Source organism: Elgaria multicarinata, chromosome 6 (assembly GCF_023053635.1).
Source record: "Elgaria multicarinata webbii isolate HBS135686 ecotype San Diego chromosome 6, rElgMul1.1.pri, whole genome shotgun sequence".
NCBI lineage: Eukaryota > Metazoa > Chordata > Lepidosauria > Squamata > Anguidae > Elgaria > Elgaria multicarinata.
Genome location: NC_086176.1, coordinates 32,004,277 through 32,017,963, shown reverse-complemented (window position 1 = coordinate 32,017,963; position 13,687 = coordinate 32,004,277). Strand labels below are relative to the sequence as shown.

The window sequence follows — 13,687 nt, the reverse complement described above, 5'->3', positions numbered from 1 at the left end:
TATGCATGTCTCCTCAGAGGGAAGTCCTGTTGAGTTCAATGGGACTTACTCCTAGGTAGTTATGCCTGGGATTGGAGCCTTGCTCCTATCCTTAAAAACAACAACCTCAAGCCAAATGGCCTCGTTGTACCATCCAAGCACTTCTGTTCTGTGTCTGTGAACCCTTTATGGTTGGGCCTGCTGCCAACTTTATTGTAGAACTTGACCACTGATGAGAATGCTGGATAGTTCCAGCCCTTGGGTCAGGCTTTGGAGAATGGAGCAGCTCCCGAGAATTCAGGAGTTAGCCATTACACTTACCAACGGATCAATGAAGAAAAGAAGAGGATTTTTTTTCCACCCTAAAAGCCTTTTATAGGGTTCTCCTAGTTTGAACAGGATCTCTGGGAGTAATTAGCAGAAAGCTTGAAGAGGAGGTGGAGTAGCACATTTTCACATACCGCGCATAGGCGGAGGGGCTTGTTATTCTCATAATTCTTCCTACTGGAGGATGTCCCTATTGTTTCTGACAGAGCTGGCCATGACCTGTGTGTGTGTGTGTGTGGGGGTGTCTCGAAGAGCCATCCTCTTCCCCCCTCCCCACCACAGCAGATAAGTGTTTAGATGTGTCAGATGGACGGAGCTCATAAGGCCAGCCTCAAAAATCCTGCTGATACAGAATGCCTTTAAGATCCTGCCTTTCCCATCCTAATCTACAGAGGAAACAGGAAAAAGGAACTTAAAACTCCCTTTGCTCAGACAGCCACAAAGCTAGCCCACTCCAGTATTACAGCTCACTTGTCCTTCCCTGTTAAGCAAGCCGTTGCTATACGATGCACATAAAGAGCAACGACTCAGGGCTATCCTACTGAAAGGACGTCTTGTTATTCCATGAACTGCAGCGCAAACTGGATGGATGTACTTGGCAAAGCGTGGACTTGCTTAGCACTTCTGGTTTTCTGTGGATTCAGCCTCCTGCTTTCAGGTAGGATTCCTCGAGTGATTCAGGAGCCATCAGGGTCTATTACTTCATGCCTGTAAAGCACTGGTGAAGTGGCAGATTTCAAAGTTCTGACCCTGCATTGATCCTGCAATTTTCTACTCCGTTTACTGCAGAAAAGTTCCTGGAGCTTGACATTACAGCCAAGCATGTTCTTAACTCGTTAGCCTGTCACCCAATTTTTTTGAGAATTTGTTTGGGAGGGTGTAGTTAACTTTGAGTCAAACGTGCGTATTGGGTTGGTGTCATTTCTAATGTTGCTGTTGCTGCTGTTGCATTTTACATCGTTTAATAGTACCAATTCAACTTTTGGACAAAGCTGTGTGCAGAAGACATGGGAACTGCAAAGTGCAGCATTTATTATGATTCATGCTAGCAAACTCAAGACAAGCTTTTAACGGCTTGAGAGGATTGCTGTTAAGTGAAAAACGATAGCAATGTTCAAAACAAGAACAAAAGCAGTGTCTTCCCTTTTCTTCTGTCTTTAATCAGTGCTTGAGACCCTCTTTTCCCCTTATCTCTGGGAAGCCAGCTCATACCTTCCTATACTGCAACATGAACCAAAGTGTTTGCAGGTGAGGGGAGATTAACACAAGCAGAACAAAATGCGAGATAGCTGGCATAATGATTTGGGTAACCCTGGATTCTAATCCATCCATAGCTAAGGATTCAACAGAATGGGCTTGGCCAATCCATTCTTGCGCCACCTCACATGTCATGTCTGTAGAATGGGAGAACTATTTCACAAGGTCCTTCTGAGGGCAATTAGGGAAAAATCAGAAAGCCATTTGTGTATGCCGTCACCGTGGCTTCCCCATTTCCACTGGAGTACTGTCATGTGTATGGTATTTCGTTGGCACCGCTGTTGGTCCTCTCTGTTCAAAAGACTTTATGTGCTAGTTTACAAAGTCTGGATTGTTAAAAGTGTTAGATATTCTAATAGCCCATAAATGAGCTTAGAGTTCAGCCCAGAAACTTTCTATCCTTCACAGAGGGGTAAAATCTATATCTAATAACTACTAGAAGACTGTGATTCCTGAGATCAGCCCTCTCCATCTACTGCCTTCCAGATGTTTTAGATTACAACTCCCAATATTCCTGATGCTATCTGAGGCTGATGGGAGGTGAAGTCCAAAACATCTGGAGGACATCAGGTTGGGCAAGGCAAGGCTACCTTAGATTTTCTTCAACCGCTACCTAAGGTATCTATCTGTTTATGAAAAATGCATAATTGTTCCACAATTATGATCTTTATTACCATGAGATCTTTGTCTGCATATCTGTACAAGGAGTACAAGCCAACATAAAATCAGCTGCATTTAAGCCCATTAAATTAAAATTTGAGCCCATTAAAATTAATAGGCTTAAGCATGTCTAAATTTCTTGACCATCTCTAGATTGTGTGTGGTTATGAAATGAGATACATCTTGGGCAGCAGCGTGGGGGGCAGGGAGGACCAGCATGTAGGGAAGCCTTGCATTTTTATAGGATAAAAGGAAAGAGAAATTAGAGATCCCTGATTGCTTTTATGTTGTTTTGCCGGTTGGTATTTTAAAATCATAATTTGTGGCCCTTATAAATGGCTAGTCCTCAATATACGGAAAAGTAACATTGGTTCCATATTGAATTTTCCACCATTTGTATAAATAGAGGCATGTTTGGGAGAAAGGAGGCACACAGCACATAGTTAAATTATGGAACTCACTACCACAAGATACAGTGATGGCCTCCAATTTGGATGGCTTTAAAAGGGGGTTGGATAAATTCCTGGAGGCAAAGGATATATCAATGGCTACTAGCCCTGATGGTTGTGTGCTACCTCCAGTATTCGAGGCAATAAGCCTGTGTGCACCAGTTGCTGGGGGACATAGGTGGGAGGGTGCTGTTGCACCATGTCCTGCTTGTTCATCCCTGGCCGATGGCTGGTTGGCCATTGTGTGAACAGAGTGCTGGACTAGATGAACCCTTGGTCTGATCCAGCATCAGGGCACTTCTTATGTTCTTAAGTCTTGAGAAGAAGTGTGGTACAGAGAATAGAGTGTTGCTCTCCCACCAGAGAGAGCTGTGTTCAAATCCTGCTGAGCAGGCACAAAATTCCTTGCATGACCTTGGGCAAATTGCGCTGTCTACCTCTCAGCCTAACCTACCTTCCAGGAAGGGAGGGTGTGTATCATGATAAAGCAGGGGATGGGGGACAAGAGAAGGAACAAGGGCAGGCCCAGTTTGCATACTTGAACCCAAGTACTGAAAAGCTGCCAACCAGCAAGGCTCGACTGCTTTAGGTGTGTATTGTAGTCACACCCATCTCAATAGATCTGTCAGCTTTCCCGCTTTTGTTCAAGTGTGATATCATGTTTCCTGGGGCGAGCGGTGGAAGACAATGCGAACACGCCTTCCTCTAGATACAACAGGCGGAGTCCAGGAAAGCAGTATTGACATTCCCCGAGCAGGGGAGGCATTTTAAAGTCAATGCCGTTGGCAGACTTTTAAAACACGCTTAACCTTGCCCCCAAGTGGTGGGGAAGGAAGCGGGGAGGTCTGTTGTGGGTGTTGCCGCTGAGAAGGCAAAAATCTACTCCACCCTTGTTCCAAGGTGGGGACCAGGCCTCTGGGCTCTGCTGCCAGAGGCGTGAAATGCTTTCTCTCCTTTTCCTTCTGTGACCCATGAACCCTTGCCAACAGCCCCTCACCTCCAAAAACAGCTACCAAAAGGAATACAGGAAGGAATATATCCTCCTTTCCTACATCAATATAAACTCAGCAGCAGAAAACGCCCTTAAATGCATTTTCAAGGCATACGTGTCAGACAACTTAAGGGCCAAAGAGCAAGGGAATGCAAAATCCATCAGCATCAGTCCTCTGTGACCCAGCAGAGTAGGTTCAACTCTGTGCTGTGCGGTGTTGCTGCTGTTGTTGTTACAACACTTACATTCCAGATGTTGACAGTGGCAAAAGGATGGGTTGGGAGAGGAAAGAGATGAATGGGGATAAATGCAGTTATATATTAGCTCCCTTCATACCTTAATTATATGAAGGGGTCTCCATGGGATTAAGGGGAAGATGGGCCCTGATGTCACTCTCTTCAGAATCAGGAAGGGCCAATAACTCAGCTAGTTCTTAGTCCTACTGGCAAAGCTGGATCAAGAAATAAAGGATCTCCCATTTATCATGGCTGCAATTATGTCCAAACCACATCAGGAAAGAGAGGGGATTCTATTAGAAAACCACTCAGTTCCCTGTTTTTCTACCGAGGCCAGGTTGCAATGTGTCCCTGCGACTTTTCAAGGGTCTTTGCTGAAGAAGGTCATGAACTGTGTCCACCCACCCATCTCTCACCTATTTCCTCAAACACATCACTCTCTTCCGCCACTGCTAGCAACAAGCAAAGAGCCATCTGCATCAAGATCATTGGGTGCACGTGCGCACACCCACATATAAGCGTATGTATGTACAGATGCGTATGTGTGTGGTGTGCCGCTCCCAACCCTCAAGTCAGCATCACATGCAGCCTTTGTGGCAAAAAAGGTTGTGTTGTCTTTTGAGGGCCCATGGGCAAGACAAGTGTCCCAACTTGGAATACCCATGCACAGGAGATAAATCCGGGGCAGGATCTATACTACTGCTTTAAAATGGTTTATAACGGTATTGACAACTGTTGGGGGCCAGGACACACTCCATATATCATTTTCAAACTGTTTTCAAAGTGTTATATCTTTCTTGGTGTAGATCTGGCCTAGGTTGAAGCAGAAGGCAAAGGGGCCAAACAAGCAATATAGTGCAGAGCATGGAAGCAACATACAAGATGAATCCTTATAGAAAGCTACTGGCAGAAAGGGAACATTATATAGGCAAATGGTGGCCCATCATTCGATGGATGAACTAAGGAAGAAGCTGTTGAGGCTATGGGTGCCCAGAAATTTTACAGCCCATGGAAGGAAGGAATAATGGCCAAATAAGCAGCATTTCAGAAAGGCCCACCTTTTTGAGTTCCTGCTGACAGAGGACCAAAGAGAGCCAAAAACCAAGGGCAGGTGCACTTTGAGAGTGGACCTCTCCACTCTAGAAAAAAACCAAAACATTGGCAATAGTGACTGATTTCCTTTATGGAGTTCCACCCACTTCCAATTTTATTATCAACCTTCCTGTATCTGGAAGCTATGGTGGCTGTCACAGAATCATAGAATAGTAGAGTTGGAAGGGGTCTATAAGGCCATCGAGTCCAACCCCCTGCTCACTGCAGGAATCTACCCTAAAGCATCCCTGACAGATAGTTGTCCAGCTGCCTCTTGAAGGCCTCTAGTGTGGGAGAGCCCACAACCTCCCTAGGTAACTGGTCATCATATAGGCTTGTGGAAGTCACTGTCTCTCAGCCTAAGGTTTTCACCTTGTTCTGCTCCTGGTCCTTTGCCTTTAGTAGCAACTGGACAAACAGAAATTAAGGCAGTGCAGCTTTTCCCACCACACATGGCTATGCTTCCTCTGCTGAACTGCGTCGGTCTTTGATGAGTGGCAGTGAAACAAGGCCAATGAAAAGGCCAATTCAGCCTCAGTTCCATATCTGTATAATATGAATAATAGTGATTTATGCCATTATGCTCTTGTAAAGGCATGCCCCAATAATAGATTGGTTATTTATTTATTTATTTATTTGCAAACATAAGGCAGCTTTGTAAAAAAAAAAAAAAAAGTCCGAAAAGATTACCAGGAAATTGTTTTACGGGTTCACATTCTACACTTGCTTATGCTGGCCATTCTTGAATTAAAGGGGAGGAAAAAGTAACCAGGACTCCTTGTTTGATTGCTGGAAGATTATTCTTGCTCACCACAGGCGACTAAGCAAGTGTCTATTTACATAAAGTTCCACATGAGTAGTAAATAGCAGTGATTGGTGAACTGCCCTCAAATCAATTTGGAATTGAGCTTGGTTAATTAAACGGCTTGCTTTTGTTTATTAGTCAAAATATGAAATTAAAAACTTTGTGACATTCCTGCAGACAAGATGGAAGACATGCTGGGTCCAGTATCTTCCCACTAGAAAGCCCTCTGAGGTCCTAAATCCTACCCTGCTGCCCACTTTCTCCAAAGTTACTTGGCAACAGTAGAGCAGCAGGGGCCAAATCCTGCCCCATATTTTCATGAACTTTCTCACTTTCTGCGAAAGAGGGTTCCTCCCCCCTTTCACAGGGAGGGGGGAAATTCGGAGAATTCTCTCCTTGAGGAGGGACATGGGGTTTCCACATACCTTTTCTAAGTGTACCTAATTGCTGAGGGGCCTTCTTCCTATTTTTTTTTTAGTTTTTCAAAAAAAAAACAAAAACCCTTCCTCCAGCATTTCAAGGAGCCCAGCAGTTCTTAGTGAATGCCTATTGGAGACCATGTGATATCGCCTTCTCCAATAAGCATTCAGGAAGAACTACTGGCATCCTGAAAATGTCAGGGATGTTTTTAAAAAATTAAAAGAAAGAAAGAAGTCCCGTCCCCCCAACAACTGGCTACATTTAAAAAGGTATGTGGAAACCCTGTCCCCCTCCTCAAGGAGAAAATTCTCCCAAATCCTCACCTCTCCCAGTTTCTTCTGCTCGAGTTTTCATTTTTTCCCCTCCACCCATGAAATGCCAAAAACAGAATGATCAAAATTTTCAGCACAGCACTAAGCAGGGTGGCGACAAATTCTCTGTGAAGGCCTCTGTGTGAGGTCTCCTCCCTCCCTCCTTGCCATTTTGAATGCTACAATAGCACCATCCCAGGCGCTAGGAAAAAAGCCTGGGAATCTTAGTTCTCTTGAGTGCCTGAACCCGCTGCACTGGAAGATAACTATGGGGAAGGGGATAGTTGATCACGAAGTAAGAGCTGACTGGCAATAAAGACGGGCAAATCCCGAAAACAGCCAAGCCTGAATTCTGGAACTGGTTTAAGCTTGAATTGAAGAGAGGCCTTTTGAACTCCGGGAGCTTGTATTCCTGTCTCCCAGTTCTGAATTTGCCCCAACACTAGTAAATAGTAGTAATAGGGCTAGTAGCAAACATACATGTCTAATCGTAAGTGTAAAAGACATTACTTCACTAAAGAAAGTAACCCCATTAATATATTGTAAGTGGTCTTTCTCTCAGTGACCATTTATTTTAATGGCTAGCATGTTCTTTTCAGAAGATTTTCTTTCTGCATTAGACAATGCAAAGTTATCTACATTGGCATATTCAAGCGTGGGATTGCAGTGTGCTCATTGGGAGTAGTGAGCATAAGTGTTTTTCAGTGTACTTTGGTTTTCCTACCCACCCACCCTGGAATAGAAAAATGCCAGTATGGGAAGGTGCCTCCTCCCTTAGATAGGTGCCCAAAGTACATATATTAAAAGCCTACGGTAAGCAGTAGTCTTGTTCAGACTCCAAGCTCACTACTTCTACGCTCATTACTTCAATAACTCAGGAAGCTCTTTGCAAATTTGACAACACTTTATGTGTTGCATAGCAAGTCCAGCTGAATATAAATATAAAGGTGAAGGCAAAGAGAAATCAAATACTTGTTGTGGTGTGCATACAAATAATATATTACTTGAGTAGCGCAGCTGTTCTGGAAGCACAGTCACTGCACAATCGCTGCACTCTGTTCTCTCCAGATTGGACCTCAGTAAAAACCAGTTCCATGAGTTTGCAGAAGAAGCTGACTGTGCACAGTACTGATTGGCAAATGCCGGTGATGTTACCAAGAAACTTTCCCCTCTCCCGGAGCAGTTTTTCAACAATCAGAATAGAATGTGCTTTAGAAAAGTATAATAATTTGGCACTGAATGAAGCATTCTGGTTTTTGAAAAAGAAGGCAAACATTTTGCCTGAAACATGGCAGGGAGGGCCAAAATTGACAATTGAATCAACACTGGAGCCTCTGGATATGTACACCTCCCTTTTACATCATGACAGTAGGAGCCTAAAAGAAAGATAAATGGCAAATATGGTGACTGCTGGACTAATGTAATATTTGTACTCAGCCTCATTTTCTCTGAAAGGGGGAAATATACACAACAATAATAGAGGACTAGGCATCACTCTTCTAAAGGCTGTTAGTCAAAGCTTAGTCCAGTGCTAAGTCAGATTCTGGAGCCCACCATGACATTGATCTTTAGCACACACATAACTCAGAAACCTTGGAATTCTCCTATGAAATCCATTGGTTCTGGTGAGACAAAAGTAAATACACAATGTTAATGCCTAATTAATCTATGGGAGTTTCTATGGAATTTAATACCAAGGTATAGTGATGACCACTAGCCTAGATTATCATGCCCTCAAAAGGTGTTCCAGCCAAATATGTGTATAGCAGCAGAAGCATCTTGCCCTGCCTTTGAAGTGACTGAGGAAGAATATGCTTCTTAGATCACTTCATGAATAAAAAGGAGAGAGTTTGCATAGTGTACCTCTAGCAGTAGCGTTTTGCTACATGATGTACCAGAGAATTTCACCATAAAATTGTAGAAATATATATTATATACAGATACTTACTTTCCTTTATAAAAGTAATAATCCAGGGTGGCCCTAGGGGTGAAAATAGATGTCAGATGTTTGCTTATAAGTCAAAAGTGGAGGGTGGGGCTTGGTAACCAGGAAAAATCTTTGTATTCTGTTCCACAAATGGTCCTGGGCCATTTCAAATATTGCTTTCCCTCAGCTGGGCCCCCAAATCAGAAATAAGCCTGGCTTGGGGTTAAATGGAGTGTGTAATATGCAGGGCAGAATTGGCAAACATGGGAGAAGCTCCCCTCCATAAAAACAGAAGAGGAGACCCACTAGATCAGACCAGAATTCTATGTAGCCAGCATTCTATGCCCGAGGGGCCAATTAGATGGCAAACAATATAGGCCGTAAGCCTGTATACACCAGTTGCTGGGGAAGATGGGTGGGAGGCTGCTGTTGCTTGTAGGTCCCTGGTTGGCCACTGTGTGAATAGAGTACTGGACTAGATGGACCCATGGTCTGATCCAGCATGGCTCTTCTGATGTTCTTATGCTTATGAGAAGCCAACAAGCAGGCCATTAACACCACAGCACTCTCCCACATGTTTTCCCTAGTAATTTGTATCAGAAGGCATACTGCAACGGATACTGGAGGTAATATATTGCCATCATGACTAGTAGCCAGTGATATCCTTATGCTCCAGGAATTTCTCCAGTCTCCTTTTTAAGCCATCCAGTTCTCTAATTCTCCCCTACAACCGCTTGTCCCTCAGCTACATTGATGTTATCTCCACTTCTGGAACATGCATTTGTTAAGATATCATGTAGTTCCACCTTAACCGTGAGGATAACGCTTCCTCCTCTTTTCGTAGGTAATGTGGAAGCAGCGCTTGACTTGATATTGATCAATTCACTCCCTACTGTGGCTGATTCGGAGACATCGCTAATCTGTATCACATCTAGATGGTGTTCCCTGGATTCTATCAAAATTGGCCGAGACTATGTGGCCTTGTTGAACCAGCATCAATACCCCCTGGCTGTGGTTGAAGACGAGACGAGGGGAATTGCAAAGAAGGTGGTGTGGCAAAGGGAAAAGTCTGGTGAAAGCATTGGCGCCTACTACTGTGAAGGAAAATTCAAAGATAAAGTGAAGAAGATACTTACAATGAAGATGCAACAAACAGGTATTTTATGCATTAGTAACCACTGGAAGCAAAGGTGTGCCAAGCCCCAGTGCAAGATTCATTGCAAATGGTCTTTAGGTTTAAAGAAAGAAAGGGCAATAAGGATTACGCGTGGGCAAATTCATCCTGGGTAGGATGAAATCAGTGGAGGCTGGTGGCTCTGATGTCAATGGGGCAGTGGATCCACTCCAGATTTCAATCAGAACCAGTCACACTTTGGATAGCTGCTTTAGAGTTCTGATTTGTTCTGACTGAATCCTGGAGTGGATTCACTGTCCCATTGACATCAGAGCCACCAGCCTCCACTGGATGAAATTAAATCTGGGTGCTCCTCATGCACTATTTTGAGAATCTGTATGACAGCCTTTCCCGACCTGGTGACTTCTGGTGGTGTTGGACTGCAATTCCCATCATGATGGGGTGGAAACAATGACAGTTGCAGTCCAACACTTCTAGAGAGCACTCTAGCTATACTAGAGCGAGCAAATATAAAAGAAGGCAGGGCTCCTGCAGCTTTAACTGTTGTGATGAAGAGGGTACCAGGTGCTGCAGAGGAGCACCAGGTGCTGCAGGCATACAAATGACACCTGCTGAAATTCCCTTTTCTGTGCATCTGTTAAAGTCCTCCTTTCCATATGGGACTCGTCTACATGGGCGCTTTGCCCCTGGGTTGCTTTGGAGTGGCGGCAGGTGATCTGGTGGCAGGTGATCTACATTGACGCAGCCGCCACTCCGAATCAATCCAAGGGCAAAGCCCTGAAGCTCTGCACTAAAAAAGTAGGGTACTTAACCCAACTTTTTTAGACTGGAGCAAGGCTTCATGCCTCTGTGGAGCCTTGTTAAGAAAAATTAAGAGAGAGAGAGAGAGAGAGAGAGAGAGAGAGAGAGACTGTGACTGACTGAAGGTGATTGGGAGTCACCAGTAGTCCTCAGAGAGCTTCTGGTATCCAAACTACAGATCATAGGAGAACATATCCCAGAGATGCAGAGGAGTGTCTAATGGGCATTTGTCTCTTATTTAGAATGCATGCCATGCTGCCACATCTGGCTGGAAACAGCTGGAAACACTCAGCTTAAACAAAGAGACCTAATATAAGGGAACTGAAGAATACTAATCAATCCCCTTGGTATTCCCCTAATTAAAGGGGAAGTTCTCTAAGAATTTTTTTTTTAAAAAACGTGCTATTTCACATATTTGTAACGGCTAAGATAAGACACACGATGCTCTAGAAGGCCAAACAAATTCCTAAAATGAGAGAATGGTATATTAAATTGTAGGATCTAACAGTCAGTAGCCTATTCACACAGCCTATTTGCATGGAGCATGTTAACAAGGGCTGTGCAAAATCAATCAGATTGAAGTAGAATGGGAAAGTTTTAAAACTTACTGGAATGCAATTCGAAATACCATCATTAGAAATCTTTTTCAGTCATTGTAGAATTACTACATTTTTTCCTGTGAATCTTTGCATGTTTTGTGCATGTTTGAGCCTGAAACTGCATGTTGTGTTGGTGACAGTAAGAATTTAAAGCCTCCATCTATATTTTTCCAGAACGCACAAGGCATTCCTTGTGAGATTTTTCAAAACAGATTGTGTGTGTAGACGAATGTCTGAATATTTAGGACCAAAATATGATCTCATAAAAAACTTTCCTTTTCCTGGGGCCTTTTCTGGAATTTTGTCACACATCTGTCTTCTACCCCACATTATCATCTGTGTCAGAGGTTTCATCTTTATAGGCGTTTGACTCCAAAAGGTTAATTAGTGTACTTCAGAAGTAACATGACAAATGCCTTTGATTTCATTCCATCCTGGCCAAGTTTAATTCCCATCTGGTCCTCTATTGACTGCAACCTATATTAAGCCAGTTGATAGTTTGCATTTTGCAGATGTGTCCTAGGGTGACCATATGAAAAGGAGGACAGGGCTCCTGCATCTTTAACAGTTGTATTGAAAAGGGAATTTCTGCAGCTGTCATTTGTATATATGGGGAACCTGGTGAAATTTCCTCTTCATCACAACAGTTAAAGCTGCAGGTGCCCTGGCCTCTTTTAAATCTGGTCATTTGAGTATAGCTCCTGCAGCTTTAACTGTTGTGATGAAGAGGGAATTTCACCAGGTTCTCCATATATACAAATGACATCTGCTGAAATGCCCTTTTCTATGCAACTGTTAAAGACACAGGAGCCCTGTCCTCCTTTCATATGATCACCCTATCCTAGACTACATAGTGTATTCTCAAAAGCAGAAGGCCTTCCTGTATCCTGCTGTAGAGTATTCCCATTGCAATTGTGGTTGCTCCATGCTGGCTCCATAGCCCATTTGAGAAAGAGCTATGGCTCAATGGTAAAGCACTTAGGATGGCCATTTACACATGGCTAAAAAAAAATCACCAAAAGAGAGGGCAAATGAAGATGTACTGGTTAGCATCATATTTAAAATATATGCATACCTATGGTTGTGCAAATTTAGAAATAATTACTATAATTTAAATAGAAATACAATACACCACACTATAAACATGTGATTAGGCTGTGATTACTGTATACCTGCTCAGTCTCCTGTCCAGGGCCTAACTGCTGATGAGCACCTTCAAGGCACCTGCTTTTTATGGTTCTTTTATCTTTAAACTGAACTTGGAATGGATACCCTTCAAGTAGAGGATTCCTTCAAACCAGAGGACTGTCCTCTGACAGCCTTCAAACAGAAAACTGTCCTCTGTAAATTAGGACACATCACCACCTGGCAGCATGTACTTTTCATGCAGAAGTTCCCAGGCCCATCTCCAGTGAAAAAGATCAGGTAGGAGGGAATGGGAAATATGGGAGATTGAAGACAGATAAAAGGAAGCTCTTCTTCACACAGCACATAGTTAAACTATGGATTTCGCTACCACGAGATGTAGTGATGGTCACCAATTTGGATGGCTTCAAAAGGAGGTTGGATAAATTCCTGGAGGAGAAGGCTATCAATGGCTACTAGCCCTGATGGCTATGTGCTACCTCCAGTATCGGAGGCAGAAGAAAATTACTGGAGAAATGGGTGTTGCACCGTATCCTGCTTGTTGATCCCTGGCCAACAGCTGGTTGGCCACTGTGAGAACAGAGTGTTGAATTAGATGGACCCTTGGTCTGATCCAGCATGGCTCTTCTTATATTCTTATCTCCGGCTGAGAGCTTGGAAAGCCGATGCTAGTCAAACTAGACAATGATGGCCTAGAATGATAGATGTGTGGTCCAATCTGGTATAAAGCAGCTTCCTATGTACACAGTAGTTCTGAGAACCCTGTCAAAGTCAAGCTGTCACGGCACCTGACAAGTTGCTTGAGAAACATGGGATGGGTGCTTTGGAACAGCTTCCAAGGCAAAGGAAGGAGCAAAGCTTGGGAAACCTATTCCAGTGAAACCCCAGTGTGGGTACGGAAGCCCTTGTGTATACCTCAAGGAACCTTTGGATCTGGTCTAAGATGTTAATCTACATGTGATGCAAACAGCCACTGCTACAAAGCCCAGTTATTGTTCCTCTCTGAATAGTGTAATCCAGGCCATTTGTAAACTAATGAATTACTCAAATATAGGCCACGAGCTAAAAATACATTGGAACGGAGCCCACTGAAGAACGTGGATTCCTTTCCAGTCTAACAATACTGTGAACCAAAAAGTATGTGGATAAGCTAAACAGCTTGTACAAAAGGCGTATGGCTCTGGAGTGGGTGTGAGGACCCAAGGAAGCCAAAAAAAGAAACACTGGAATGTCTTATTTTGAAGTAAATGTCATTATCGTCATTATTTTTGAAAAACCGAGATTAATTCAAACAGCTGTCATAGATAAATACTGCAAGCCTTGCTTGTAGGAGTATCTGTTCTGGTGAAGCTTTCCGAATAGTTCTTCGTTGTTACTTTTTTGTTGTTTTTGTGTGATTCCGGTAAATTCGGATATGTGATGAGTTACACATATTTTCACATTTGATAGCACAAATCTGCATTTTTCTCCCATTGCATCATACTTCCATCTTCCATTCTGGAAGATTCACAAAAAAAGTAATGTTTATTGCAGCTGATCTACATTCCACATT

The 13,687-nt window shown here is 43.3% G+C and overlaps 1 protein-coding gene across 1 annotated transcript in view; it reads left to right on the top strand.

Annotated features, from left to right (window-relative positions):
• The first annotated feature begins 591 nt into the window (after positions 1–591).
• Positions 592–13,687, top strand: part of TEK (TEK receptor tyrosine kinase) — a 51,269-nt gene continuing 38,173 nt past the window's right edge. Inside the window, exons 1-2 of the mRNA XM_063129205.1 lie at positions 592–964; positions 9,299–9,610. Coding sequence (XP_062985275.1) covers positions 871–964; positions 9,299–9,610 — 406 coding nt within the window. The 5' untranslated portion in view covers positions 592–870. The remainder of the gene's footprint in view (positions 965–9,298; positions 9,611–13,687) is intronic.